The 12992-nt window shown below is 32.3% G+C and overlaps 7 protein-coding genes and 3 non-coding genes across 10 annotated transcripts; 7 read left to right on the top strand and 3 right to left on the bottom strand. All coding sequences in view use genetic code 11, as the record gives it.

Moving 5' to 3' along the window:
• The first annotated feature begins 48 nt into the window (after positions 1-48).
• Positions 49-4161, top strand: rpoC2 (RNA polymerase beta'' subunit). The gene has a single exon. The coding sequence runs from the start codon at positions 49-51 to the stop codon at positions 4159-4161; it is 4113 nt and encodes a 1370-aa protein (YP_009656288.1).
• A 250-nt stretch (positions 4162-4411) lies between these two features.
• rps2 (ribosomal protein S2) lies at positions 4412-5122 on the top strand. The gene has a single exon. It carries the CDS (start codon positions 4412-4414, stop codon positions 5120-5122), a length of 711 nt encoding a protein of 236 aa, YP_009656289.1.
• Positions 5123-5339: 217 nt separating this feature from the next.
• atpI (ATP synthase CF0 A subunit) lies at positions 5340-6083 on the top strand. Its single transcript has one exon. The coding sequence runs from the start codon at positions 5340-5342 to the stop codon at positions 6081-6083; it is 744 nt and encodes a 247-aa protein (YP_009656290.1).
• A 1089-nt stretch (positions 6084-7172) lies between these two features.
• atpH (ATP synthase CF0 C subunit) lies at positions 7173-7418 on the top strand. Its single transcript has one exon. The coding sequence runs from the start codon at positions 7173-7175 to the stop codon at positions 7416-7418; it is 246 nt and encodes an 81-aa protein (YP_009656291.1).
• A 546-nt stretch (positions 7419-7964) lies between these two features.
• On the top strand, positions 7965-9212 carry atpF (ATP synthase CF0 B subunit). Its single transcript has 2 exons — positions 7965-8108; positions 8802-9212. The coding sequence occupies exons 1-2, from the start codon at positions 7965-7967 to the stop codon at positions 9210-9212; spliced, it is 555 nt and encodes a 184-aa protein (YP_009656292.1).
• An 85-nt stretch (positions 9213-9297) lies between these two features.
• atpA (ATP synthase CF1 alpha subunit) lies at positions 9298-10830 on the top strand. The gene has a single exon. It carries the CDS (start codon positions 9298-9300, stop codon positions 10828-10830), a length of 1533 nt encoding a protein of 510 aa, YP_009656293.1.
• A 214-nt stretch (positions 10831-11044) lies between these two features.
• Positions 11045-11116, bottom strand: trnR-UCU. The gene has a single exon. It is a non-coding gene; the product is annotated as a tRNA-Arg (tRNA).
• Positions 11117-11381: 265 nt separating this feature from the next.
• On the bottom strand, positions 11382-12136 carry trnG-UCC. The gene is made up of 2 exons: positions 12114-12136; positions 11382-11430 (listed from the first exon to the last, which is right to left on the bottom strand). It is a non-coding gene; the product is annotated as a tRNA-Gly (tRNA).
• A 378-nt stretch (positions 12137-12514) lies between these two features.
• On the top strand, positions 12515-12601 carry trnS-GCU. The gene has a single exon. It is a non-coding gene; the product is annotated as a tRNA-Ser (tRNA).
• Positions 12602-12762: 161 nt separating this feature from the next.
• On the bottom strand, positions 12763-12873 carry psbI (photosystem II protein I). Its single transcript has one exon. It carries the CDS (start codon positions 12871-12873, stop codon positions 12763-12765), a length of 111 nt encoding a protein of 36 aa, YP_009656294.1.
• Between the last annotated feature and the right edge of the window lie 119 nt (positions 12874-12992).

Raw genomic sequence — 12992 nt, forward strand, 5'->3', positions numbered from 1 at the left:
AAATTCATTGTCGAACCGAATCCCACTGAGTGGAATATGGAGGTACTTATGGCAGAACGGGCCAATCTAGTCTTTCACAATAACGTGATAGGTGGAACTGCCATTAAACGACTTATTAGCAGATTAATAGACCATTTCGGAATGGCATATACATCACACATCCTGGATCAAGTAAAGACTCTAGGGTTCCGTCAAGCTACTGCTACATCTATTTCATTAGGAATTGATGATCTTTTAACAATACCTTCTAAAGGATGGCTAGTCCAAGATGCTGAACAACAAAGTTCTATTTTGGAAAAACATAATCAGTATGGGAATGTACATGCGGTAGAAAAATTACGCCAATCCATTGAAATATGGTATGCTACAAGCGAATATTTGCGACAAGAAATGAATCCTAATTTTAGGATGACTGACCCCTTTAATCCAGTCCATATAATGTCTTTTTCAGGAGCTAGAGGAAATGCATCTCAAGTGCACCAATTAGTCGGAATGAGAGGATTAATGTCAGATCCACAAGGACAAATGATTGATTTACCCATTCAAAGCAATTTACGAGAAGGACTGTCTTTAACAGAATATATAATTTCTTGCTACGGAGCCCGTAAAGGGGTTGTGGATACTGCTGTACGAACATCAGATGCTGGATATCTTACACGTCGACTTGTTGAAGTGGTTCAACACATTGTTGTACGTCGAACAGATTGCGGTACGATTCGCGGGATTTCTGTAAATACCCGAAATGGAATGATACCAGAAAGAATTTTGATACAAACATTAATTGGTCGTGTAGTAGCAGACGATATATATATCGGTTCACGGTGCATTGTCGTTAGAAATCAAGATATTGGAATTGGACTTATCAATCGATTCATAACTTTTCAAACACAACCAATATTTATTCGAACCCCCTTTACCTGTAGGAATACGTCTTGGATCTGCCGATTGTGTTATGGGCGGAGTCCTATTCATGGGGACCTGGTAGAATTGGGAGAAGCTGTAGGTATTATTGCTGGTCAATCTATTGGCGAACCGGGAACTCAACTAACATTAAGAACTTTTCATACTGGTGGAGTATTCACAGGGGGTACTGCGGAATATGTGCGAGCCCCCTCGAATGGAAAAATAAAATTTAATGAAGATTTAGTTCACCCTACACGTACACGTCATGGATATCCTGCTTTTATATGTAATATAGACTTGTATGTAACTATTGAAAGTGACGATATTATACATAACGTGATTATTCCACCAAAAAGTTTTCTATTAGTTCAAAATGATCAATATGTAAAATCAGAACAAGTGATTGCTGAGATCCGCGCGGGAACATATACTTTTAATTTGAAAGAAAGGGTTCGAAAACATATTTATTCTGACTCAGAAGGCGAAATGCATTGGAGTACCGATGTGTACCATGCATCCGAATTTTTGTATAGTAATGTACATATCTTACCAAAAACAAGTCATTTATGGATCTTATCAGGAAAGTCGTGCAGGTCTGATACAATCCATTTTTTACTTCGCAAGGATCAAGATCAAATTAACATTGATTCTCTTTCTACTGGAAAAAGAAATATTTCTAATCTTTTAGTAAGTAATGATGAAGTAAAACGAAAATTATTAAGTTTGAAGACTTTTGGTACAAAAGAAAAGGGGATTAGCAATTATTCAATATTTAATCAAATAATATGTACGGATCATTCTCATTTAATGGATCCTGCTATTTTTCACGATACTTTTTATTTATTGGCCAAAAGACGAAGAAATAGATTTCTTATTCCATTCCAATCGATTCAAGAAGGAAAGAACGAACTAATGCGACCTTCTGGTGTTTCCATTGAAATACCTATCAATGGTATTTTTCATAGAAATAGTATTTTTGCTTATTTCGATGATCCTCAATACAGAAGACAGAATTCAGGAATTACTAAATATAGAACTATAGGAATTCATTCCGTTTTTCAAAAAGAAGATTTCATTGAGTATCGAGGAATCAAAGAATTAAAGCCAAAATACCAAATCAAAGTAGATCGATTTTTTTTTATTCCCGAAGAAGTGCATATTTTACCCGAATCTTCTTCCATAATGGTACGGAATAATAGTCTCGTTGGAATAGGAACACCAATCACTTTCAATATAAGAAGTCGAGTAGGCGGATTGGTCCGATTAGAAAAGAAAAAAAAAAAAATCGAATTAAAAATATTTTCTGGAAATATCCATTTTCCCGGAGAGAGGGATAAGATATCCCGACACAGTTCTATCTTGATACCACCCGGAACGGTAAAAAAAAAATGGAAGGAATCAAAAAAAATTCATAATTGGATCTATGTCCAATGGATCACAACTACCAAGAAAAAGTATTTTGTTTTGGTTCGGCCTGTAATTTTATATGAAATACCGGACAGTATCGATTTTGTAAAACTTTTTCCCCAAGATCTATTCCAGGAAAGAGATAATCTGGAACTCAAAGTTGTCAATTATATTCTTTATGGAAATGGAAAATCCATTCGGGGAATTTCCGACACAAGGATTCAATTAGTTCGGACTTGTTTAGTCTTGAATTGGGATCAAGGCAAAAAAAGTACTTCTATTGAGGAGGCCCCCTCTTCCTTTGTTGAAGTAAGTACAAACGGTTTGATTGAGTATTTTCTAAGAATTGACTTAGTAAAATCGAATACTTCATATATCAGAAAAAGAAATGACCCATCTGGTTTAGGATTGATCGCGGATAATGAATCGGATCGGATCAATATCAATCCATTTTTTTCTATTCATTCCAAGGCAAAAATTAAAAAATCACTTAGCCAAAATCACGGAACTATTCGTATGTTGTTGAATAGAAATAAGGAATGCCGATCTTGGATAATTTTGTCATCATCTAATTGTTTTCAAATAAGACCATTCAACAATGTTAAATATCACAATGGGATAAAAAAAAATCCTAAAATTCCAATTAATAATAATAATTCATTAGGCCCTTTAGGGATAGCCCGTCAAGTTGGAAATTTTTATTCACTTTACCGTTTAATAACTCATAATCAAATATCAATAATGAAAAATTTCCAACTTGACAAAATAACGGAAATTTTTCAAGTAATTAAATATTATTTAATGGACGAAAATGATAAAATTTTTAAACCCGATCTAGACAGTAATATCGTTTTGAATCCATTCCATTTGAATTGGTATTTTCTACATCATTATGATTGTGAAAAAACGTTTACAATAATTAGTCTTGGACAATTTATTTGTGAAAATATATGTATAGCTAAAATGAAAAATGGACCACATCTAAAACTAAAATCGGGTCAAGTTATAACTGTTCAAATGGATTCTGTAATAATAAGATCGGCTAACCCATATTTGGCGACTCCAGGAGCAACCATTCATGGCCATTATGGAGAAATCCTTTATCAAGGAGATATTTTAGTTACATTCATATATGAAAAATCGAGATCCGGTGATATAACACAAGGTCTTCCAAAAGTGGAACAGATATTAGAAATACGTTCGATTGATTCAATATCGATGAATCTCGAAAAAAGAATTGATGCTTGGAATGAGTGTATAACAAGAATTCTCGGCATTCCTTGGGGATTCTTGATTGGTGCTGAGCTAACTATAGCGCAAAGTCGTATTTCTTTGGTTAATAAAATCCAAAAGGTTTATCGATCCCAGGGAGTACACATCCATAATAGACATATCGAAATTATTGTGCGTCAAATAACATCCAAAGTCTTGGTTTCAGAAGATGGAATGTCTAATGTATTTTTACCCGGTGAATTAATTGGATTATTGCGAGCAGAACGAACTGGGCGTGCCTTGGAAGAAGCAATTTGTTACCGAGCTTTATTATTGGGAATAACAAAAACATCTCTGAATACTCAAAGTTTCATATCCGAAGCGAGTTTTCAAGAAACTGCTAGAGTTTTAGCAAAAGCCGCTCTTCGGGGTCGTATTGATTGGTTGAAAGGTCTTAAAGAGAATGTTGTTTTAGGGGGAATGATACCCGTTGGTACCGGATTCAAAAGAATAATGCACCGTTCACGGTCAACGCAATATAACAAAATTACCTTGAAAAAAAAAAAATTATTCGAAGTAGAAATTCGAAATCTTTTGTTCCATCACAGAAAATTATTTGATTCTTTTCATTTCAAATAATTTTCTGTGATACATTAGAAATATAGGATTGAATGCGCTTTTAGGAAGCATTCAATTCATCCCTTTAAATGCAGTCATTTGATTTGGTAATAAAGTATAATAAATAGAAAAAAATAAATGACCTGATTATATATTAACGGCCAATCGTCTATAAAAGAGAAGGTTCCATCGGAACAATTATTTATTGCTATTTCAGGATACCTGGTCTCGTTTTTTTCACTTTTTTAAAAAAAAAAACGTGTGGGGATAAATGACAAAAAGATATTGGAACATAACTTTTGAAGAGATGATGGAAGCTGGAGTTCATTTTGGCCATGATACTCGGAAATGGAATCCTCGAATGGCACCTTTTATATCGGCAAAGCGTAAAGGTATTCATATTACAAATCTTACTCGAACTGCTCGTTTTTTATCAGAAGCTTGTGATTTGGTTTTTGATGCAGCAAGCATGGGAAAACAATTCTTAATTGTTGGTACAAAAAAAAAAGCAGCCGATTCAGTAACACGGGCTGCAATAAGAGCTCGATGTCATTATGTTAATAAAAAATGGCTCGGAGGTATGTTAACGAATTGGTATACTACAGAAACGAGACTTCGTAAGTTCAGGGACTTGAGAACGGAGCAAAAGACAGGGAAACTGAACTCTCTTCCAAAAAGAGATGCCGCTATGTTCAAGAGACAATTATCTCATTTGGAAACATATCTGGGTGGCATAAAATATATGACGGGGTTACCCGATATTGTAATAATCGTTGATCAGCAAGAAGAATATACGGCTCTTCGAGAATGTATCACTTTGGGAATTCCAACGATTTGTTTAATCGATACAAATTGTGACCCAGATCTAGCAGATATTTCGATTCCAGCTAATGATGATGCTATAGCTTCAATCCGATTAATTCTTAACAAATTAGTTTTTGCAATTTGTGAGGGTCGTTCTAGCTATATACGAAATTTTTGATTAATAATAAGATAAATAAATTTTTAGATTTGGTTGGGCGGTCATAGATTTATGGAATCGGTTATTATAGCATTACAAAATTTTGCAAAAATAAATATTTTGTGATTAGTAGGTATTCAAAATAGAAAAGGAAATGAAAGTCAAATAAGGAAATGGTTGAATCAAAATAATTCCCTTTCAAGTTATATATATATTTTTTTTTAGAGGGCAGGGCAATATGAATGTTCTATTATGTTACATCAACACATTAAACAGATTCTATGATATATCTGCTGTCGAAGTAGGTCAACATTTCTATTGGCAAATAGGGGATTTTCAAGTGCATGCTCAAGTACTTATTACCTCTTGGGTTGTAATTGCTATCTTATTAATTTCAACCATTCTAGTTGTTAGAAATCCGCAAACTATTCCAACGTCCGGTCAGAATTTCTTTGAATATGTCCTTGAATTCATCCGAGACGTGAGCAAAACTCAGATTGGAGAAGAATATGGTCCGTGGGTTCCGTTTATTGGAACTTTGTTTCTATTTATTTTTGTTTCGAATTGGTCAGGGGCTCTTTTGCCTTGGAAAATTATAAAGTTACCTCATGGAGAATTAGCTGCACCCACAAATGATATAAATACTACTGTTGCATTAGCTTTACTTACGTCAGTAGCCTATTTCTATGCGGGTATTTCAAAAAAAGGATTGGCTTATTTTGGTAAATACATCCAACCAACTCCAATCCTTTTACCGATTAACATCTTAGAAGATTTCACAAAACCCTTATCACTTAGTTTTCGACTTTTCGGAAATATATTAGCTGATGAATTAGTAGTTGTTGTTCTTGTTTCGTTAGTACCTTTAGTAGTTCCTATACCTGTTATGTTTCTGGGATTATTTACAAGCGGTATTCAAGCTCTTATTTTTGCTACCTTAGCTGCGGCTTATATAGGTGAATCTATGGAAGGCCATCATTGATTAGTTATCAAAATAGTCTTTTTTTGACCAATTTGTATTTTACTCCAATGAATATTATTTTTATTTATTATTTTGTTCATTTAATTAGAACTATAAACATATTTAATGAAAATTCTTATTAGATGTCAGATTAGTATATTTAATATATTTACGATTAGTATATTTAATATATTTACTTATTAGTATATTAATTATTTCTAATATTAATTAAATATAATATACTAATATTTACTTATTTCTAATATTAATTAAATATAATATACTAATATTTAATATATTATATTTAATTAATATTAGAAATAATATTAGATTGGGAACTATAATTTCGGATGATATCTACGTTGTTTATGACATGTGATTCAAAAAAAAAAAAGATGTTATATCGAACTAGAAAATATTTCCGTTTCATTCATTCACATTTAATAATTGACCAAAGTTTATTTGATTTTCCTAAATCAAATTAAATTCGAATATTTCCATAGTAATAATTTGGTCTTTCGAATTGATTTAGATTAATTCGATCCATGTGGGATAATAATGAATAAAAGAAAGGACAAAAAATAGGGTGAGGGGGTCGAACTAAGTGTATATATATAATCTAATCATTATAAGACAACTCTTAGTTTTTTAGGGGTTTCCAAGAATGATTCTCGAATCCTATTGAATCCTATTGAATCTAAGGTATAACTAATTGGTTTACGATATCGAACAAACACATGTATATGTCATAGTAGATATTCATTAGTTATATATGACTATCTAAATTTGTCCTGCTACTACTCTAAATTTAGGTATTGAATAATTCAAAAATGGAAATAAAGAAAAAGAAAGAACGAAGAATTAAAAGAATGGTTCAAAATTTAAGATAAGAAAAAAAATTGTATGTATTCACAAAAAACTACATGGATAGAAACGAAAAAAAAATGAATATCGAAGTTATTTGGATAATTCAATAAAAATTATTCATGAATTAAACTTCGACTAGATAAATGAAAATGAAGAATGAAATAATTAAGTCATAATTTCTTGGTTGATTATATTATTAACTATTTCTTTTCTTTATTTTATTTGGAATAGGAGAAACTTATCATGGATCCACTGATTTCTGCTGCTTCTGTTATCGCTGCTGGGTTGGCCGTCGGGCTTGCTTCTATTGGACCTGGAGTTGGTCAAGGTACAGCTGCAGGGCAAGCTGTAGAAGGGATTGCGCGACAACCGGAAGCAGAGGACAAAATAAGGGGTACTTTATTACTTAGTCTGGCTTTTATGGAAGCTTTAACTATTTATGGGCTGGTTGTAGCATTAGCACTTTTATTTGCCAATCCTTTTGTTTAATCTTTTAAAAAAATAGAAAAAGAAAAATACATATTGTTTTTTCCGTGGACTTTCATTGCTGCTATTGCTTTTATATATATTGCTTTTTTTTTTTTATATATACTTCTATAATATATATATATTCCGATTTAACTCCTACAATTTATTCTTCATTCGGATTAACATACTGATTCGCCTTCTTCCGTCCCTTTATTTAGTCCAATGAGCGCCCCCTTTATTTAATTTAGAATTGAAAACAACTAGATATTTTGCAATTGACATAAGAACTAGTATCTACTTCTAAGAGGTATCGTTCTTATAGGGAATCTTAACCAATTAGAGAATATAGAATCTATTTATTAATAAATAGATTCTATATTCTCTATTTGATAGAATAAAATTCTTATTATATTCATATTCTTACTAGTAATTCAGATTAATTCTTAGTAAGAAATGAAAATAGTATAGAATAAACTTTAATTTATTATAAAAAAACGAATCAAAAAATCAAAAAACTGGGAATCGTAGAAACAAAATTAGTCTATCCATAAGAGGAGATGCGATCATATGAAAAATATAACCGATTCTTTTCTTTGCTTCATTTACTGGCCATCCGCCGGAAGTTTCGGGTTTGATACCGATATTTTAGCAACAAATCTAATAAATCTAAGTGTAGTGCTAGGTGTATTAATTTTTTTTGGAAAGGGAGTGTGTGCGAGTTGTTTATTTCAAAGAATAGATTGGATCCAACCAACTGCACTTTTTTCATTATAACTAGAAAAACGTGCATGATCCGGCGAATGACTTCTTACTAAATAAATTTGTAAATAAACAAAAAAATAGTTAAGAACCATAGCATTTCGCGATTCATTGGTAAATCTACTTTGATTCTCTATCAACCAAGAATTTTGGAGCATTACCATGGTTAAAGCTAACCAGTTTGAAGTTTAGACGCAATGTAGTATTCTTTCTACCACTATGTTAATACGGAAATTGGAATTTTTTCGATATAGAACACTCATGTCGATAAAATGACTTGAATTCTCTTTACGATGAAAAATAGGAAAAACAGGTGTTTTGTTTAACGCCTCCTTTTATACAATGCGGAATTGATGACCTACGTATAAATTAATCAGAATTCTTTGGATTTGAATAAAAAAAACAACTTTGCTGACAATTATTTGTTTGGTCAGAAGAGTCCTCCAAATATTTTAATCTTGTATTGGTAATCATTTTCAAGATGTTTAGAAATAGAGAAAAGAGGATAGGCTCATTCGATAATAAAGATAGGGAAATTTCCTATACGGAATTGAGTGTGAGAGCCAAATGAATTGAAAGATTCATGTTTGGTTCGGGAAGAGATCATAGACATTTTTAAATAAATGCAAAGAGAATCTACTTTCATTAAGTGATTTATTAGATAATCGAAAACAGAGAATCTTGAGAACTATTCAAAATTCAGAAGAACTACGGGAAGCAGCCGTTGAACAGCTGGAGAAAGCCCGGGCCCGCTTAAGGAAAGTAGAAACGGAAGCGGATCGGTTTCGAGTGAATGGTTATTCCGAGATAGAACGAGAAAAATTGAATTTAATTAATTCAATTTATACAACTTTGGAACAATTCGAAAATTACAAAAATGAAACGATTCATTTTGAACAACAAAGGGCGATTAATCAAGTGCAACAGAGGGTTTTACAACAAGCATTACAAGGAGCTCTGGGAACTCTGAATAGTTGCTTAAACAACGAGTTACATTTACGTACGATCGGTGCTAATATTGATATGTTTGGGGCGATGAAAGAAAAAAAGAACTGATTAGTCGTTCTACTAGAATATAGAGTATAGGCATTATTTTTTTTTTTCCTTCGAAAAAGAATCAAATTCAAATTAAGAAATATTCATGGTAACCATTCGTGCAGATGAAATTAGTAAAATTATCCGTGAACGTATTGAGCAATATAATACCGAAGTAAAAATTGTAAATACAGGTACTGTACTTCAAGTAGGCGACGGCATTGCTCGTATTTATGGTCTTGATGAAGTAATGGCAGGTGAATTAGTCGAATTTGAAGAGGGTACTGTAGGCATTGCTTTGAATTTGGAATCCAAAAATGTTGGTGTTGTATTAATGGGTGATGGTTTGCTGATACAAGAGGGAAGTTCGGTAAAAGCAACAGGAAGAATTGCTCAGATACCAGTAAGTGAGGGTTATTTGGGTCGTGTTGTAAATGCCCTAGCTAAACCTATTGATGGTCGAGGAGAAATTTCAGCTTCGGAATCTCGGTTAATCGAATCTCCCGCTCCCGGTATTATTTCCAGACGTTCCGTGTATGAGCCTCTTCAAACGGGACTTATTGCTATTGATTCTATGATCCCTATAGGGCGTGGCCAGCGAGAATTAATTATTGGGGACAGACAAACAGGTAAAACAGCAGTAGCAACAGATACAATTCTCAATCAACAGGGACAAAATGTAATATGTGTTTATGTAGCTATTGGTCAAAAAGCATCTTCTGTGGCTCAAGTGGTAACTACTTTACAAGAAAGAGGGGCAATGGAGTACACTATTATAGTGGCTGAAACAGCAAATTCTCCAGCTACATTACAATACCTCGCTCCTTATACAGGTGCAGCTCTGGCTGAATATTTTATGTACCGTGAACGTCACACTTTAATCATTTATGACGATCCCTCCAAACAAGCACAGGCTTATCGCCAAATGTCTCTTCTATTACGAAGACCACCAGGTCGCGAAGCGTATCCCGGAGATGTTTTTTATTTACATTCTCGTCTTTTGGAAAGAGCCGCTAAATTAAGTTCTCAGTTAGGTGAAGGAAGTATGACTGCTTTACCAATAGTTGAGACCCAATCAGGAGATGTTTCAGCTTATATTCCTACTAATGTAATTTCCATTACAGATGGCCAAATATTTTTATCTGCCGATCTATTCAATGCTGGAATCAGACCAGCTATTAATGTGGGTATTTCCGTTTCCAGAGTTGGATCGGCGGCTCAAATTAAAGCCATGAAACAGGTAGCTGGTAAATTAAAATTGGAATTGGCACAATTCGCAGAATTAGAAGCTTTTGCACAATTCGCTTCTGATCTCGATAAAGCTACGCAAAATCAATTGGCAAGAGGTCAACGATTGCGCGAGTTGCTTAAACAATCCCAATCAGCTCCTCTCACTGTGGAAGAACAGATAATAACTATTTATACTGGAACGAATGGTTATCTTGATTCATTAGAAATTGATCAGGTACGTAAATTTCTCGTTGAGTTAAGGGCTTATTTAAAAACGAATAAACCTAAATTTAACGAAATCATATCTTCTACCAAGACATTCACTGGGGAAGCAGAAGCCCTTTTGAAGGAAGCTATTCAGGAACAGATGGAACTCTTTTTACTTCAGGAACAAGTAGAAAAAAATTGATTCAAAATTGATTCAAAATTTCATACCTTTATTATATTCATAATTAGTATCTTTTACTATCTTTTCTTTAAATATTTAATTTAAAATTAAAATATTTATAAAGAATTTTAGAATAATAAAATAATAAAGATAATAAATTCAGAATATATTTTTAGAAAGATACGAATATAATTAATATATAGGCAATTGCAATAAAATTGATATGGAAAAAATTTGCGTCCAATAGGATTTGAACCTATACCAAAGGTTTAGAAGACCTCTGTCCTATCCATTAGACAATGGACGCTTTTCTTTTTTCTTTTCCTTTTCACGAAATTTTCGTGAAAAGGAAAAGAAAAAAGAATTCTAAAAAATACTCTATCTATGAGAATCTATTTAGAATAATTATTCTAAATAGAATAAGACTAAATCATTCAAATTTAATATTAATAACAAATATATTAATAACAAATATATTGTTCTTTAAAAAAATGAACTCATTTAGTAAGAATAATGAATTCGATAATAGAAAAAAATATATTCGAATAGAATATATAGAGAAATAGGATATAAGCGGGTAGCGGGAATCGAACCCGCATCGTTAGCTTGGAAGGCTAAGGGTTATAGTCGACGTTCATGAATGAACGTCTCTAATTCAAAACCGAACGTGAAACTTTTGTTTCATTCAGCTCCTTTACAGAAAAATTTAAGAGATAGATGGAATACATAAAAAAAAAAAAATGACCCATAACATCTATGTCAGCCTTTCGGTATGAATACATTTAAAACACGTTGCTTTTTAGATGATCCCTCTAGAAGAGGAGTATTAGAAGAATCTGCTTTTTTCTAGTTACTTCGTTCTCTATTTCTATTTGAGAGAATCTTTAGGAAAAGAATAAAATTTCCGTCGAGCTTAATAAATATGTTGATGTTTCTAGTAAACTAAAAAAATCGTTTAATAGCTATTTTGCTTCAATTTCTCCTATACAAAACAAATAATAAAAAAAATGGAAGATTTAGTTACGATTGGAAACAAATTTTCTATATCATTCTCCCTGGATCCTTTACTCATATTCAAAAATTTGGATTCGGGATCCAATTGCAAAAACTTATGTTTCATAATTTTAGAATCAATTCTAATCTAAATTGTATACAAATTACGATAATGTATGTTATTCCTCGAATCGTTCGTTGAGAGGTATAAAGGATTAAATCCCTTTAAGTAAGAAATAAAGTTTTTGATCGTGATATGAATCACGCAAGGGACCCCTTAACTATTAAGGGATCCATAGAACGAATCGCACTTTTACCACTAAACTATACCCGCTACAATACCATTATTGTATATAAAAGGATCTTTTGTCGAACAAGGGAATCCGTCTTAATTATGCAATAGGTGCATCATTTTACGATAATTAGAGTGTTGACGTGTTTCGTAAAGGGGCCCCCTAATGAAATTTAGAAAAGGGGGCGAATCTTATTTTTGGATTTTCTTTTTGCTGAAGGTATAAAAAATAAAATCAATAATTCTCTCTTTATTTATAGATAATAAATCGAAAAAAAAAAAAAGACATATAAGATATATCAAATGACTATCAATCAATATCAAATAAGATATAAAGAAGGCTTTTTTCGAGCCCTACTTTTTGTTCTTTTTGTTTATGCGATGTATCATAAGCATAATAATTCTTTTTTTTTGAATTGGGGAGAGATGGCTGAGTGGACTAAAGCGGCGGATTGCTAATCCGTTGTACGAATTTTTGTACCGAGGGTTCGAATCCCTCTCTTTCCGTTTATTGATGATTTGGTATTTTTTTCTTTTGAAATTATGGAGTTTCTTTTTTTTTTTCTTTGTTTAATTTTTTTTTACTAGTTAAAGATGTAAAATAGATAAAAAAAAAACAAAAAATATTTCAAAATCCAGCACAAATAAGCAAAGCAAAAAAGATTTTCTTATTCTTCACGTCCAGGATTACGTCCTGGATCATTAGATAGGAATCCGAAGATGAAAAGAGAAACAAAGAATATCACTATCGTGTAAACAAATAGTTTTAGAGTAAGCATTACAAAATCTCCAAGATAATTAAAAAAAAAACGCCAGAGAAAGAGAATAGATTCTCTTCTATTTCATATTATGTTTCCTTTGATACTAAGTTTATAAGAAATGAAGTAATTTCAAAAAA

The sequence above is a fragment of the plastid genome of Medicago sativa (genome assembly GCF_051527215.1).
Source record: "Medicago sativa voucher I.S. Choi MD003 plastid, complete genome".
Classification (NCBI taxonomy): Eukaryota; Viridiplantae; Streptophyta; class Magnoliopsida; order Fabales; family Fabaceae; genus Medicago; species Medicago sativa.